The 16458-nt window shown below is 42.5% G+C and overlaps 1 protein-coding gene across 2 annotated transcripts in view; it reads right to left on the bottom strand.

Annotated features, from left to right (window-relative positions):
• The window catches only part of MATK (megakaryocyte-associated tyrosine kinase), a 64268-nt gene that overhangs the window by 10792 nt on the left and 37018 nt on the right, over nt 1–16458 (bottom strand). For both annotated transcript variants that reach the window (XM_072113113.1, XM_072113107.1), the window contains 3 exons: nt 16115–16188; nt 5765–5960; nt 2365–2451 (listed from right to left, as the gene is read on the bottom strand). In XM_072113113.1, the coding sequence (XP_071969214.1) occupies nt 2365–2451; nt 5765–5960; nt 16115–16188 (357 nt within the window). The remainder of the gene's footprint in view (nt 1–2364; nt 2452–5764; nt 5961–16114; nt 16189–16458) is intronic.

The following is a 16458-nucleotide window of genomic DNA, read 5'->3' on the forward strand; positions in this document are numbered from 1 at the left end:
TCGTCGAGGACTCGCCTCCGTCTCAGAAGCACTGTGTTCACACGGCCTATCAACCCAGCTTAGGTCTGTCACCTCATCATCCTCCGATCCCTCAGTCTGCTCCCCCCTCGGACTTCCTGCCCTGACAACAACTTCACCACTGTCTGACAACCGTGTCTCCTCATCGTCCGACACCTCTTTACACACTTCTTCCACTACGTCAACAATGTCATCATCATCCACAGACTGCAACCGGTGGAAAACCTGGGCATCGGAAAAGAGCTCAGCAGCAATCGGACAAGTGGTTTGTGACTCTGGGAAGGGTCCAGAAAACACTTCCTCAGAGTATGCCGGTTCAAATGCCAAATTTTCCTGGGAGGGGGCAGACTGGGGGGAAGGAGGCTGAGGTGGAGGAGCTGGAGGAGTGCTGATTTTGGTGACATGGATGGACTGCGTGGAAGACTGACTGGTAGACAAATGGCTAGAAGCATTGTCCGCAATCCACGACATCACCTGTTCACACTGTTCTGGCCTCAACAGTGCTCTACCACGAGTCCCAGTAACTTGAGACATGAACCTAGGGAGTGTAGCTTTTGAAAAAAAAATTAAAGTAAAAAAAAAAATCGGCAGACTGTGCCTAATTCAATCAAACACCTAATAAATTGTCCCACTTAGGTGTTTGAAACGGATATGTGTGTCACTAACAGCTAAATAGAACGTTCGCAAGTCTCCCTGCAAATTCTTCACAATATGGTACTAGCTGCACTACTAGTGCCAGCAAGGCCAGCCACAGGCAAATAAAAAATATATATATATATAACGCTATTATAGCCCTAAGAAGGCCTGTTGGATTCTTGTATGGCTAGTAGTTTCCAACCTACACTGACAGCACACAACTGGATTTTGTGCTTTGCCTGTGATGACTTTTAGTTTTGAAAAAAAATTTAAGTAAAAAAAAAAATCAGCAGACTGTGCCTAATTCAATCAAACCCCTAATAAATTGTCCCACTTAGGTGTTTGAGATGGATATGTGTGTCACTAAGAGCTAAACACAACGGTCGCAAGTCTCCCTGCAAATTCGTCACAATATGGTACTAGCTGCACTACTATTGCCAGCAAGGCCAGCCACAAGCAAATAAAAAAATATATATATAACGCTATTGTAGCCCTAAGAAGGCCTGTTGGATTCTTGTATGGCTAGTAGTTTCTAACCTACACTGACAGCACACAACTGGATTTTGTGCTTTGCCTGTGATGACTTTTAGTTTTGAAAAAAAAAATTAAAGTTGGCTGTTGGGTTCCTGCCTAACACTAAGCTAATATAGCACCCTAACGCTATCCCTGCAGCAGCAGATCTCTCCCTGACGGCATCCAGACAGAGAATGATCCGAGCAGCGCGGGCAGGGGCTAGTCTATTCCAGGGTCACCTGATCAGGCCAGCCAACCACTGCTATCGACGTGTAAGGGTACCACGTCATGCTGGGTGGAGTGCAGAGGCTCCTGGCTTGTGATTGGCTCTGTTTCTGGCCGCCAAAAATCAAAACGGCGGGAGATGCCATTTTCTCGAACTGGCGAAGTATTTGCCCAAGCAACGAGCAGTTACAAGTACGCTAATGCTCGGACAAGTATGTTCGCTCATCTCTAGTCGCTTTCCTTGCTTTGTACAAAATTGGAATAACGCTAGAGAATTTATGCATGTAAATGTCCATCATATGTATCCTGCTTTTGTTTTTAACTTTCGCATTCTCTGTTTATGGTTTTAATGCTCACAACATACGCTGCCTGGCACGTTACTGTATATTGTTTACACTGTCTCCTTGACGACATCCGCTGACCCTAGTGCATATAATGTGTGCAATGTCAACGGCTTGAGAATGCGCTAGGACCCAGGCCCCGCACTTTCCCTGTACTTCACCTCTACTAATAAAAGTACTTTGGCACAGATTGGAGAGACTTTGTAAAAGTTGAGAGATATGTTGTCCCTCAAAATTGCACCTAATGTTCTATGCCTCATAACAGCCTAGAAAAATGAAAGGGCACAGAAAAACCATGCCAACATAAGGAAATGTTAGTTATCAAACTACTTGGGTGGTGTTACTATGTGACTTAGAAGCAGAACATTTCAAACTTTGAAAATGGCGAATTTTTCAGAAATTTTGGAAAATTTCCGTGTTTTTCCAGAATGAAACGTGAAATTTATCACTAAAATTTTCAACTAACAAGAAGTACAAAAGCTAATATAACTGAGGCGTCTTCTTTATGAAGTAACAGTATGGTGCAGGGCACAAGAAAAGAGTCTGAGAGAATACAAGTGTCTAGACATTTTTCTCTATATACTGCTACTCTATGAAATGGCAAAGTGACATATAAAAGATTTTCTCTTACCATTTTGGGATATGGGGCTCGTCCAAAGGAAAATATTTCCCATAAAAGAATCCCAAAGCTCCATACATCTGACCGAGATGAAAATTTCTAAATCAGGTAATAAATTAAAGATAAGATGGCAGTTTTAAAATGTTGAGATGACTATGGCCTACTATAATCAACAACAACAACAACAAAGAATTTGCCAATAAAATTGTACAGAATGGAATAGCAATAATAAATGCATGAACGAAGGTCCCAGAACTACTACTACTTATGGTATCTAAAGACAAAAATAAAATGCAGTTGAGAACTGTAGGTTATGAAATCTCTTCGGGCCAGCACTCCTTAACTGCAATATGTGAAGCTGAGCAAAGGGGTCTATGGCCTAAAGCAAACAGCTTCCTACTGTGTATTGGAAGCATGATTGATGAGATTAATGAGTTGTCTGTAAGAAGCTATTACATTGCAAGGAGCTCAGACAGAAGTAGGTGATTGCCCTAAACTGCCACCTCATGTGAGTCAAAGGAGACTGCACATTTCTTGAAAGAAAAAGGTATGAACTGTTGTAGCATTGTGCAAAGACTGCTAACTGGCATTTAGGAGAGAGAAGAAACCATGATACCAAAACACCAGCTGGATGATGAGACTGGCATCTAGTCTGTGTGACTTTTATCCATTAGTCTTGTCCTTGTACATTTCACATGTCTGGACCTTTATTATTGACCTGGCCAGAGAATCAACAGCCAGTGGAAATCTATGGGTTTCTATGCTTACATACTGCCTTTGTAGCCTGATCAGTTTACACAGTATAGGCCCTGCGAGCAGACAGCAAGTCAAAGAAGGACAAATATGTCATCCCCTCTAAGCATATCCCCCATAGTTTCCAATCACAAAAAAAGGAAAAATAGCATTTGAATTTTTTTTTGTGTTGGCCATCTTTATGGGGTAGCATAGTCTAATGCATTTTCCTAAACATATGATTAAAAAAATATATATGCTGACACAACCAATGAAAGCCAAAAAGGAATGGTGCCATATAGATAATTGTGGTGTTTATACCTGGAGCTTTATTGCAACATATTCCTAATGAGAAATAGAAGCTGAGATGTGAACAGAAGGGGGAATTTATCAGGGCTTGTACTCCTGAATGTTGGCAGCGCCAGGAAAGAAAGCAGCTTTGGGTCTAACTCAGACTAACATGCTCAGTCTCTTAACCATGTTCAGTGTAGCAGCCAGATATTATGGACTGAAGACTGCTCTAGGAGATGGGACTACAGGCATCATAGATATATATGATTACCATACATCACAGTGTTCCCCCAGGAATGTGGAAACTCCTGTGTAAGCATGATGCCTGTATTGCTTTCCTTGGAGAAGTTAGGTGTGTGATATGCAGTCACCACAATGCCCTTAGTATGTAGTGGTATTTGTTATCCTGTGTTTATTTTATTGTGTTGTTATATGTTTTTTGTTCATGTTATTTTAAGAAGATTTAGAAATGTTCGGTGTGCTTTGGCACCGATGAGTCAATCTTTTCCTACCTTTAAAAACCCTAGAATGCATACCTGGGGCCTTGCAGGCCCGCTCTGTTAGTTTTTTTCTTTTTACTGCAAGATTACTTTAGTTAGAATTCTGAAACTCTAGGTATTCCTCTGTTATATAGTTGTTAGTCATTTCCAGTTGTTCATATATTTTTATGTTGCAGGCATTTCGGTATAATAACTCTTTTTTGTGAATACCCCATATTTACATACCTGGGGCCTTTTAGGCCCATACGAGGTTTACATGTGATCCTAAGTCTTTTTGTCTCTTCAGTTGCTGGGGAAAACTGTGACTTAGGCTTTATTCACACTGCCGTTGCCTGCCGTACCGTAGCGGGCAACAGCAGTGCACGGGGAGAGGAGGAGGTGAGCGCAGCTCACCCCTGACCCTTTTCATAGGGATACATGGCGCACGGCGCCGTATTACGGAAAAAGATAGGACATGTCCTATCTTTTTCCCGGGTACGGAGCGGTACGGTGCCGCACGTGTGCCCGTCGGGCACCGTTCACCCATTGCTGTCTATGGGGGGCGTATATCGGCCGTATATAAGTTGGCCGTATATACGTCCCCCATACGGTCGTGTGAATGAAGCCTTAGTCTTTATGACTCTGCTGTTGCTGCGCAGAGTGTGGATTGTGCCTGACTACATGGTTATTCGATCTTGGGAAGGAGGCTACCTCATGATGTCATGCGTCTCTGACATCATCATAGTTCCTGAACAGGAAGGAGGAAGGAGTCAGCTTTCTTGTTTCTTGAAAAAGAAACTCTGTGCTCCAAAAATCCCAAAATTTCCACTTCACCTAAAAGAAAGTGGTGACCTGCTGAAGGTGAGAGGAGGGGGCTGCACAGACACTCACAAAGAGTCTACAACCCTTATTGTAATCATTTTTTTTCATTATAGTTTACTGACTTCTAAGGTTACAATGGCACAGTCTACATCCAGGGGTTTGACTGACCAAGAAATCAAAGCAATCATTTTTAATAGACAGTCCTGTGTAAAATACTACAATTTCATTTTCCAGATGTTGAATGACAGATAACATGTGAAAGATTTTGCAGTCATTAGTAAATTCGAAAAGGAAACTTTGAAAAGGGATATTCCTGCAGCATGTTTACTGCAACTTTTATATAAAAAAAAACTTGTAGACAAAAAAACATTATTATAAAGAGTTATATCGAATGGGTATATTGGGCGGTTTAAGCCCGTTCAGTTAATTTGTTTGTTTTTTTTGCACAAAATGGGGCAGATTTATCAAGTGTCTGAAAATCAGAATATTTCTAGTTGTCCATGGCAACCAATCACAGCTCCCCTTTAAAATATTCATGAGCACTGGTAAAATGAAAGCTGAGCTGTGATTGGTTGCCATGGGCAACTAGAAATATTCTGACTTTCAGACACTTGATAAATCTGCCCCAATGTTTTGAATTATTCACATCTTAGGATGCATCACTAGTGCTGGTGTCCGCCAGGAGGTGATCCGTAGTGGATATGATCTCTTGGTAACTCCAGTTAAGGCTGCCGGAATGCCCGGATTCTACCAGCCTTAGCTGGGGACACCAGGAGGTCAGATCCATTACAGATCCCCTCCTGGCAGACACCAGCGCTAGTAGGAATGCATCCTTACTTTGCATTTTTCAAATAAACTTTGAAAAGTATTTTTATTTGAGTTATTCCATGTTATTTGCACACGGGCCTAAAACGCCCCAGGTATGTAAAAGTGTAGACTTTTATGGTCATGCATTCTAGGGTTAAGTTTGGAAGATATTATACTAAATAAAGGGCTATGGGCCATTTAATATCATACTGTATATTAACTACATTTAAATAAAAGCATCTTGTGCACTGCACTGTTAAGGAAAATACATTGCAACTCACATTAAGTCTTAATGCTTCTGGAGCAGTCCACTTAATAGGTAGCCTGGAGAGGTCCTCAGGGAGAAGTTTAGACTTGGCTAGACCAAAGTCACTAATTTTTGCCTCAACATTCTCTGATACCAGAATGTTGCGTGCAGCCAAATCCCGATGAACCATTCGCTTTTCTTCTAGATACTCCATACCCTGAACAACGTCCCTAAGCAGAAATCAATATAACACTATTAGCAATAAGCTAGTATGTAAAAAAGAAAACGCTAAGGAAAATATTTAAATTTTACGAAAAGTCACCAGTCAGCAAAATCAAACCCAGGCAAAATGGCTAGCAAATCCCTCAAACATGTTGCTGTTTTACTCATAAGCACTGCAACTTTTTAGAGAAATGTATATGGGTAGTGTAGTCCATAGAGGCATGCTACGATTGCATGTGATCAGATACATTCATGGGACACATTTTTCAAATGTTAGGAGGCAAAAGAACCTTAGATGATGTCACCCTCGTCACATGACATTTGCTGAGGGTGTGTAAACACGTTTTAATCACAATGAGTTGATGGGATCGGCACAATATGTTTCAAAATGCATTGCAAGTGGAACATGTGTCTGTACCCTCAATGTTGAGAAGGCTAGCTTAGCTAAAAGAAGGATATCAGTTACTTAATAGGGCTCTATGGCAATCTGCCACTAGCTGTATTTATGAAAAATATGGTGACAGGTTTTATTTAAAGAAAAACTACCATCAAAATCAAGCATGATAAACCAGGGACACTTACTCATAGATCCAGGCACAGTGACTGTGGTAATTGTTTTATATGTGTTATCCATGGCCTCCTTGAAAAGTTAAACTCAACTTTTAAAATTATGCTAATGCCCATCTGTGATCCAGCTTAATATGATGTTACACTGTCTCATCACCCCCCTACTTCTAAATCTTCTCAGACCCTAAACCTACAGGGTGTCTGGTGTTGGGAAACAAGCGGATTATTGTGCTCTTATCACCAATTGCCTAGTGCCAAGGTGACTTCACTACTTTCCCTGGTTGGCCAAAGATCAGACCCTATTAATGAAGCATCTGCCCCCTCCCCTTCACAGCTACAATAATTCTTTGACTTCCGTTCTCTGCAGATATGGTGGAAAAGTACATTTTTCCTGTAGCTTTCCTTTCTCTTTGGTGGACTCATGGGCCAACCCATCTCAGGTTGGAGGCTCTTCAGGCACTGTCTCCAATCAAGAAAAAATGTAAAACAGACATGAACAGGATGAGTATGGCTCAGTTCTCAGCATATCAGATTTATCCAGCTGAGGGAGGTGGACTTATATGGTCTTAGTCACACCATGATGTACATGTGATAAAAATCCGGACATTTCAAAGGCATTTACTCTTCACCAACCTCTGGACCTGTTGAGTATCTGTAATGGGAACTCTGGACACAGAGATGACAAATGGTCCAGAGTCGCAACAGAGAGAGCATACCAGAGCCAAATTTCCATGACAGAGGCATAGTCAATTGAACAAAGCTAGGGATCGAAAGATCGGGATCTTCTAGGTCAGTATGTTGCGGTTTATTTGTAACCTATACTTACCGTAGCTATTTTCCAGACTGGGCTACTTGTCAGAAATCATGAATTAGTTACCTACCAGTAATTCCATTTCCATTAGTCCACCATGACGGCCCACCTGGAGGGTGCCCCTTGACCTCTGCAGGGACAGGAAGAAGAGAGGTTAAAAGTTCCCTCTGTGCATCCTCCCGCCAGTGATTTCAAAATAACCACACTTGAGGAGGATACAACGGTTTTATTAGTATGTTATAGTCACATACAAATTTTCATCCATAAACCTAGACAACAAACTTTACTTCAGGGTGGGAATATATAGGCCGTCATTGTGGACTAATGGAAATGGAATTACCGGTAGGTAACTAATTCATGATTTCCACTTCGTCCCCCATGACGGCCCACCTGGAGATTTACAAAATGAGTAAGGAAATTAGGGAGGGATAACTGCTTGCAGAACCTTACGTCCGAAAGCTAAGTCCTTTGAGGATGGTAAGTCCAGTCTGTAGTGCTTCGAGAATGTAGAAGGGGTGGACCACGTTGCAGCCTTACAGATCTGCTCCAACGAGGCTCCTCTTCTCTCTGCCCAGGATGTCGACATGGCCCTGGTCGAATGCACTCGTATTCCTGCAGGGACCGGTGTGTTCTGGATCTCGTAACATAGGGATATCGCTGTTTTCAGCCATCTCGCAATGGTTGCCTTTGAAGCCTTCCTCCCCTTGTTTTTCCCCTGAAATTGGATAAAGAGGTTATGATCCACCCGCCAGGGCTTCGTAACTTTTATGTACCTGATAACAGAGCGTCTTACGTCCAAAGAGTTCCATTCTTGTTCTTTCTCGTAGGACGGATTTTCACAAAAGGAGGGGAGTATAATCTCCTGGTTCCTGTGAAAGTTAGAAATTACTTTTGGAACAAAGTTAGGGTCTAACATAATAATAATTCTATCTTCTAGAATTCTCATATAAGGCTCTCTGATTGAAATTGCCTGTATTTCACCTAGCCTTCTGGCCAAGGTGATAGCAATCAGGAATACAGTTTTTAAGGTTAAGTTTTTAACATCAGAAGAGTCAATTGGTTCAAACGGTCCTTTTGATAAAGTGTTCAAAACTAAGGACAGATCCCAGGAAGATAACCTGAGGTCTTAACCTAGAGGAGGCTGTAATAAACCTTTTATCCCACCTGTGTTCAATGAGCGGCTGGCCAAAAACTCGCTAAGAGCCGATACCTGGACCTTCAAAATACTAGTGGATAGTCCCAATTCCAGACCTTTCTGGAGGAAATCAAGGACCTGTAAAAAATTAGGATTAGATTGGATAGGTGGGTTGTCTTTACAAAAAGAAGAAAACTTCTTCCAGATTTTGTGGTAAATAGCAAATGTAACAGGTTTCCTACTTGCCTTTAGAGTCTTGATAACTTTACTGGAAAGTCCTTTTACCTTAGGTAGCTGGATTCAGGATCCAGGCTGCAAGCTGTAACCTTCCCGGGTTCGGATGATGTATCGGACCCTGTGATAACAGGTCTCTTGACAGCAGGAGAATTATCGGATCCTGCTGCGACATCCCTTTTAATAGCGGGTACCAGCTTTTCTTCGCCCAGTTCGGGCAGATAAATATAGTTCTTGTTTTCTCCTGACTTATCTTTTCAAGAACTCTGGCGATCAGGGGAATAGGGGGGAAGGCATAGGTTAGGGGAACGTTCCAGGGATGAGAGAACGCATCCACATTTTTCTTGCTCTCCCCTTTTTCTAGCGATAAGTAGTGATGGCACTTGGTGTTCCTTCTCATAGCGAATAGGTCTATCTGAGGATTTCCCCAGCGGGATACCAGGTTGTAGAAGACTTCTTTTTTCAGACACCACTCGTTTGGGAGAATTTTCATCCCTGCTGAGAAAATCGGCTTTTATATTCTCTGCCCCTTTTAGGTGAGTGGCTGATATCGACAAGACGTGATCCTCTGCCCACGAAAATATTCGCTGAGATAGAGTGCTCAGAAGCGGGGATCTGGTTCCCCCTTGTCTTTTTATATAAGATACAGTTGTCATATTGTCTGATAAGATCAGAAGATGGTGGTGGGCTAAGAGGGATACATTTGAGCTGAGGGCCTCCCATACTGCACGCAGTTCCCGATAATTGGAAGACCTTCTGGCCACCTTGTCTGTCCAAGTACCCTGGGAGAAATGATGAGGCATTACTGCACCCCATCCCTTCTGACTTGCGTCTGTTTGAATAAACACGTATGGGTTGTTGGTCCAGAATATCTCTTCCAGCCACCATAGAAGATCTTCTTTCACCGCAGAAGGAATCAGGACCTTTTTGTCTAGATCTTCCTGTCTTTTGTTCCAAGACTTCAGTATCCACCTCTGAAGGATCCGGGTGTCGGGTGTGTGCCTGACACCAGGCCACTGAGGAGAAACATGCCGTCAATGACCCCAGGACCTTCATGGCTTCTCGGATTGAGATCGTAGACCTTCTCCTGAACCTCTTTATTTGTTTCAGGTTTTATACGTCCTTTTCCTGTGGAAGGAATGACATTTGGTAACTCGAGTTCATATTTACACCCAGAAACTTTCTTATTGTGGCTGGCAAGAGTTCCGATTTTTGATAATTTATTATCCAACCCAAATTCTCTATCGTGCAATTCCTTGATGAAATTAAATCCTCTAGGTCAGTGGTTCTCAACCTTTCTAATGCTGTGACCCCGCAATACCGTTCCTCATGCTGTGGTGACCCCAAACCATGCAACTCATAGTAAAAACACAGTAAAATTGCGGCTTTGATGGCTTTAGGCGACCCCCGGTTTTGGTCATTCGACCCCCACTGGGGTCCCGACCCACAGGTTGAGAACCACTGCTCTAGGTCTTTGCCAATAATGAGCAAATCGTCCAAGTAGGGAATGATAAGTACATCTCGTTGCCGGAGGAAGGCCACTACCTCTACCATCACCTTGGTGAAGGTTCTTGGGGCTGAGGATATGCCAAAGGGGAGTGCACAAAACTGGAAGTGAAGTGTAGAACCCCCTGGAGATAAGACCGCAAACCTTAAGAATTTTTGTGAGAGTGGGTGGATAGGTGGTTGATAATATGCATCTTTTAGATCTATAGTGCACATTAACGCATCTTTGTGAATGAGGTGTGTGGCAGATCTTACCGACTCCATTCGGAATTTCCTGTAGATGATGAAGTCGTTGAGGCGCTTCAGGTTCACGATCAATCTGTTTGCACCATTTGGTTTCTTCACCAAGAAAAGAGAAGAATAAAATCCAGATTGTTCCTGATCTTTTGGAACAGGAGTCACTACCCCTGCTGATAATAAGGACAACACTTCTTGCCAGATCAAACCGTGGGATGTAACAGACATAGAAGATGGTGATATATATCGCGTAGGAGGAAGACTGATAAATTCTATTTTGTATCCATTGAGTAGTATATCCATCACCCAGGGATTTGAAGTAACTTTTATCCACTTCTCTTTGAACTTTAACAACCTTCCTCCTACCCTGGCGTCATTGTTTTCTATTTCTATTTGTATCTGCGGGAGAGGAGAAGAGAAATCCCCTTCCTTTACCTCCTTTTGGGTAGCTCCAGCGCCCTCTCTTTCCTTTGTCTCTGTCTTTTTGGTTCTTAAAGTCCCGAAAGGGCAATTTCCTCTGCGCTGGCTTTTCCGGAAACCCTTTCTTCTTGTCAGAAGCTCTTTCAAGAATTGTATCCAGCTCTGGACCAAATACAAATTCTCCAGAGAATGGTAGGCTGCACAATTTCGCCTTAGATCGCATGTCCCCACTCCACTGTTTTAACCACAGTGCTCTTCTGGTTGAATTAGTAAGCGCTCCTTCTTTGGAAGAAAACAGAATCCCTTCTGCCGCGGAATCCGCTAGGAAGGCTGTTGCGGACTTCAGTAACGGAAAATTTTCCAGAATGGTTGCTCTCGGTGTTCCTTCCTTAATATGAGATTCTAGCTCATTGAGCCAGTAGAGTAGGTTCCTTGCTACGGACGTAGCTGCCAGGTTTGATTTTAGGTTTAACATCGACGTCTCCCAAGCCTTTCTTAATAAGGAATCCAATTTTCGATCCATAGGATCTTTTAGCTGCGCTGAATCCTCGAATGGGAGGTCCGTTTTTTTCCACAATCTTTAGGGTATCATTTAAGGGGAATAACCTCTGACGTTTTGTTTTAAGGCTACCAAACAATTCCTCTTCCTTAGATCTTGGAGGAAGAACATCTTCTATCTCTAGAGTCTGTCTAATGGCCTTCAGGAGATTGTCCAACTCCTCTATTTGGAACAGGTATCTCCTGCGAGTCTGTCGGATTATCACCTTCAAACATGGAACATGACGGCACCTCAGAATCTTCCCCTTCCTCAGATAGCGATGAGTCAGGTTCAATTCTCGCTTTTTTACATGGGGGAGGTCTGGATGTAGCCGCAGCTACTGAAGACATCACTTTTTCTTCAATAAACCCCTTAAATTCATCCAGGAAAGAAGATTTTTCTTCTCTCATAAAATTATCTATACAGGTTTTGCATATTGGCTTCCTGTCAGATTCGGGCATAGAACGAAAACACATATTGCATTTCTTTACTCTGCTTTTCTCAGATTTTTCGGGTTTTTCAGGCCTACTAGCCTTATCCCCTTTATCCTCCCTGCCCTTTCCCCTAGACCCCTGGTCTTTTTCCTAAAAGGCAATAGGAGGATAATAAGTGACCCGATATCTTTTACATAACGTAAAACCATTCCTGCACAGTTTACCCCACTTACTGAGACTGGAGGATGCAGGAAAGTCAGGTCTGCTTTATCAGCCATAACGAGACTACCAAAGCGCAGGAGACACGAGAACCAGCAGTAATCCACAGAGATCTTAGACCTAAGATCAACTTGACTAGCCCGCTTTAAATACCTTAATGGGGAGCCCATCTCCCATTGAAGAGGCTACTGCTGGCCTTCCCGGCTCCCAGAGATGCTTTGCGCCTTTTTCGGCGCCACTTCCGGTCACGGCCGGAAGTCGTCACTCGACCTCGAGGACGCCGGGATGTGTAGTTTTTCTTCGGTCGTCGCACCTACAACCTCCAGATCGCGGTGTGGCGACCCCAACACGGACCGGATGCAGCCAGCAGGGAAGGCCGAAGCCGACCGAGGACCCCAGTCCGCCCGGATTTCGCCGAGGACGGCATACCGGTAAGAACTTCGCCCCCCCCCCCTGGAGGAGAGAGGGCACCTCTCTTAACCTGACCTCAACAGGGACAGGAAGAACACTGGCGGGAGGATGCGGGGAGGGAACTTTTAACCTCTCTTCTTCCTGTCCCTGCAGAGGTCAAGGGGAATCCTCCAGGTGGGCCGTCATGGGGGACGAAGTGGAAATGTACCATTTAGACTATGTAAAAATAATATTTTTGCTAAATTGTGTTTGTTTGGAGTGCAAAGAATTACCTTCATCTATTATGTCATCTCTACTGATTTTTTATTCTTCATAATGATATGGTTATTGGACAATGGGAACATCCCACCAATTTGAAAGATGTGCAACTTTTTTCAGGTTTCTCAAAATGCCCATTGATGGATCTTACAAGGAAGGATATTTGAACTAAATAAATACATCTCTTGATCCCACCAAACTTGAATTGACCTTTTATTGCAATCTTGTTCCCCATTTCCGTGAGGCCAAACGCTGAATCACAGTAAAAATTGATCATGCAAATCTGCTGTATTTGGATAGTGTTGTATCATCCTGGTACTAAAAATGTAAAGGCTGCAGCACTCTCTCACAAGTTTCCAGCAATTCCCTACGGGTTGTAATCGCCTTCACTGATCATGACATTTTGCTAATGCTCAGGATTTAGCGTACAGTAACACTCTTGTGGGAAAATGGTTTGTTCTCCCCAATCTCTGCCTGTATGCTTGAAGAAATACATTTTTCTGCATTAGCAGGACACTTGTGTAATGCTGGTATTTGTTGGTGGCCCTCTTGGTCTTTTGATGTCTAAGAATTTGTGACTGCTTGTGAGATGTGGGCTAGATCTAAAGTTCCTTAAAGAGGACCTGTCAACCAATTTATCGGCACTAGGAGCTGCTTACTAAAGTAACATCCGGTAACGCTATCAAACACTGCGGCAGGGTACAGTGTAAATGTATTCATGTGGGGCGGGGTTGGGGCGTGGCTAGGGGCGGTGACTGCTGCCTAGCGCGCGGCAGTCACTGCCGGCCTATGGAGCGAGCGGGGCAGTCCGGGGAAGAGGCAGCGCCTCTCTACATACTTTGCAAGCGGTCCGATGATTACATAGTACCCCGCCACAGTGTTTGATAGCGATACCGGAGGTTTCCGGTAATGCTATCACTCTAACACTGTGCCGTTTGATCAAGCACTAGGAGCTGCTTACTTTAGTAAGCAGTTCCTAGTGCTGAAAATTTAGGTGACAGGTCCTCTTTATTTACCAGAAGATCTCTTACATCCATGGACTTGTGAGGATAATTGTCAGAACTAACATTTTGATCTGTATTTTCATATAAATTTAATATTTATACATCTACATGAACACAGCTAAGATTCCTTCTTGTCTGCTAAAGAAATATGTTATCTTTTCCCCCAGCTATGCAATGTTGCACGATTACCCTGGTCCCAGAATAACAGACACCATAATAGGCCAAAGACATTTCATTATGTAAATTTAGGTGCCCTATGAGACATAGGTCCAAATTCAGGTCCAAACGTTTTAAAGTCCAAATTCAAACAACAGAAATTATGCAGATCACATGTTATAGTGTAATCTGTCACGTATAATTTTATATGTTGTACCACCCATTACCTCCTTGTACCAACTAGTAACACCTTCTTACCCACCACATCATTAGAAAGTATATTAATAAAGATATTTGGTTGAGGTCTTTCAGATCTCCTTAGATACAGCAAGCAGTGTCTGTGTTGTTGGCAGATTCATTTATTTAATTAATTTCTCTCTGGCTGATAATTGAACTTGCACTTGAACAGACTTTATAACGGATTTGCCTGTCTCGCATGGGAAAAGCATACTTTGGGTGGTATGTGATAGATTTTTCCAAGCTGTGACATTTGGTACTGATAAATAAACTGCAAAGTTGTAAGGTTCTAGCAGCCTAATGTTTTAATGATATACTTCATTTGCATGGTATCCCTGAGAATTTTATTTTGGACCAGAAGGTGCTATTTCTATCTTGTCTGTAGAGATCATTTTACGGAGATCTGTCCTTCTCGGCAATGCATCTGGAGACAAATGGACAGACAGCAAGAACTAATCAAACACTAGAGCAATTTCTAAGATGTTATGTTTCAGATGCTCTGAGAATTTTATCTTGGACCAGAAGGTGCTATTTGTATCTTGTCTGTGGAGAGCATTTTACGGACATCTTGGTATCTCTCTGTCCTTCTCGGCAATGCATCTGGAGACAAATGGACAGACAGCAAGAACTAAGATGTTATGTTTCTGATGCTCAAGAAAAAAGGAAACAAGAGTTTGCCTTAAACAACAGTAAACTCCTCCACCATGGTATCACCATTTTTCTGTAATTATGGGTTTGACCAAGAATCTGCTAATCCTTCTGCTGAAACTACTTATCAAAGGCTGTGCACAATCTGGGCCCAGAATGTCTCAATTCTGTAAACGACTGCATGCAAATAAAAAAACAATCTTCCAGTCATGAGTATGTTGTGAGGGAACTGGTTTGGTTGTTAACTAAGAAAGTTGTACCTCAAAGTTCCATCCAGAAAGAATGTTCCACGTTACATTGGTCTGTACCATATAGATAAAATCATAAATCTTGTGTCCTACAGATTACAGTATCACTCTCTATATTAATAAAGTTTTCCACAAATAAGTTTCTCCTGCCCTACCAGTATCTCATCCCCCAGCACAAGTTGTAATTCAAGAAAATGTAGAATTTGAAGTGGAAAATATTATTGATTCTCGTACAGTTCAGAACACTACCCAGTAACTGGTCAATTGTAAGGGTTATGTTCCTGATGCACTGACATGGTTCACTGGCAAGGATCTATATGCTCCATTGTGTTCTCAGGTTTTTCCATTGCCAGAACTTTTCCACATCTGGAGGCTCTAATGAGGGTCTGGTGTTCCTTTTACAAGTGGGGAGGGGGGAAGGACTGTAACACACTTCTCAGTGTTATCCTCTGTGCGTGGTATGTGACAAAGGTGGCCCTTCTTGTTTTCTTTGTCAGTGTGCTGGCTGTCTGGATTTAATTACACCACACCCATCTCCTCCTGCAGTTCTGCTCCAGTCCAGGAATAGTTAACCTGGTGTGACTGACAAAGCTTTGCTCCAATCTCTGGCTTCACATAAGTATCCTGTTTCCATTTAGTTCAGTGCTGGTTATAAAGATGGTAAGGGATTGTTTGACGGGTGAAGGTTAGAATCAAGGCTCACTATCTATGTTCATGTTTAAATCTTAAATGGTTACTAAGGGTCCGAATCGCGCAGTTTTGTCGGGTTTCCCGACAATTTCCGATTTGCCCTGAATTGCCCTCTGAAAAAAAGCGGAATTTAAAAAAAAATTGTGTCGCAAGATCAGCACTTACATGCACCGGGACGAAGCAGGCGAACTCCGGCGGCCCTTGGCGCAGCAGCGACAACTGCTGGATATCGGGAGCACGGACCTTAGAGAATCCCGGCAGACCCGAATCAGCATCAGAGAACGCGCAGCTGTAATTTGCTCATTGTTGGGGTATCTTGTCAAAATACATAAACTCTTCAATTTCTGCATTATCTTATCAAAATAGAGTGAATGTCTAACCAGCTGTTATCAGTGTTTCAATTACTTACAAAGAAAAACGAAGAAGTTGCTGATGGGGCACATTATTTCGACCTCTTGAACGTAGATAACCTACAAGATTTCCCTAAAAACCATAATAAATTTAGGATGTAAATGACATTAAATTACTTAAACTGTATTAACATATGTTAGTTGGCTTAGAGCAAAAATTATAAACAATGAGAAGTACATTAAGGGCAAATCATCAAGAGGAAATGTGTAAACAGTATAGATAGAGCAGGGTAAGTACTTTTAGTGATAATTGGAACCTCCCTGTTACAGTTGTTACATTGGCAGCAGGCATTTCTGTTCACATGGCCAAGAGTCCTTGCATCATATTTCTGTCTTGTGTAAT

This window comes from Engystomops pustulosus, chromosome 1 (genome assembly GCF_040894005.1).
Source record: "Engystomops pustulosus chromosome 1, aEngPut4.maternal, whole genome shotgun sequence".
NCBI classification, from domain to species: Eukaryota; Metazoa; Chordata; class Amphibia; order Anura; family Leptodactylidae; genus Engystomops; species Engystomops pustulosus.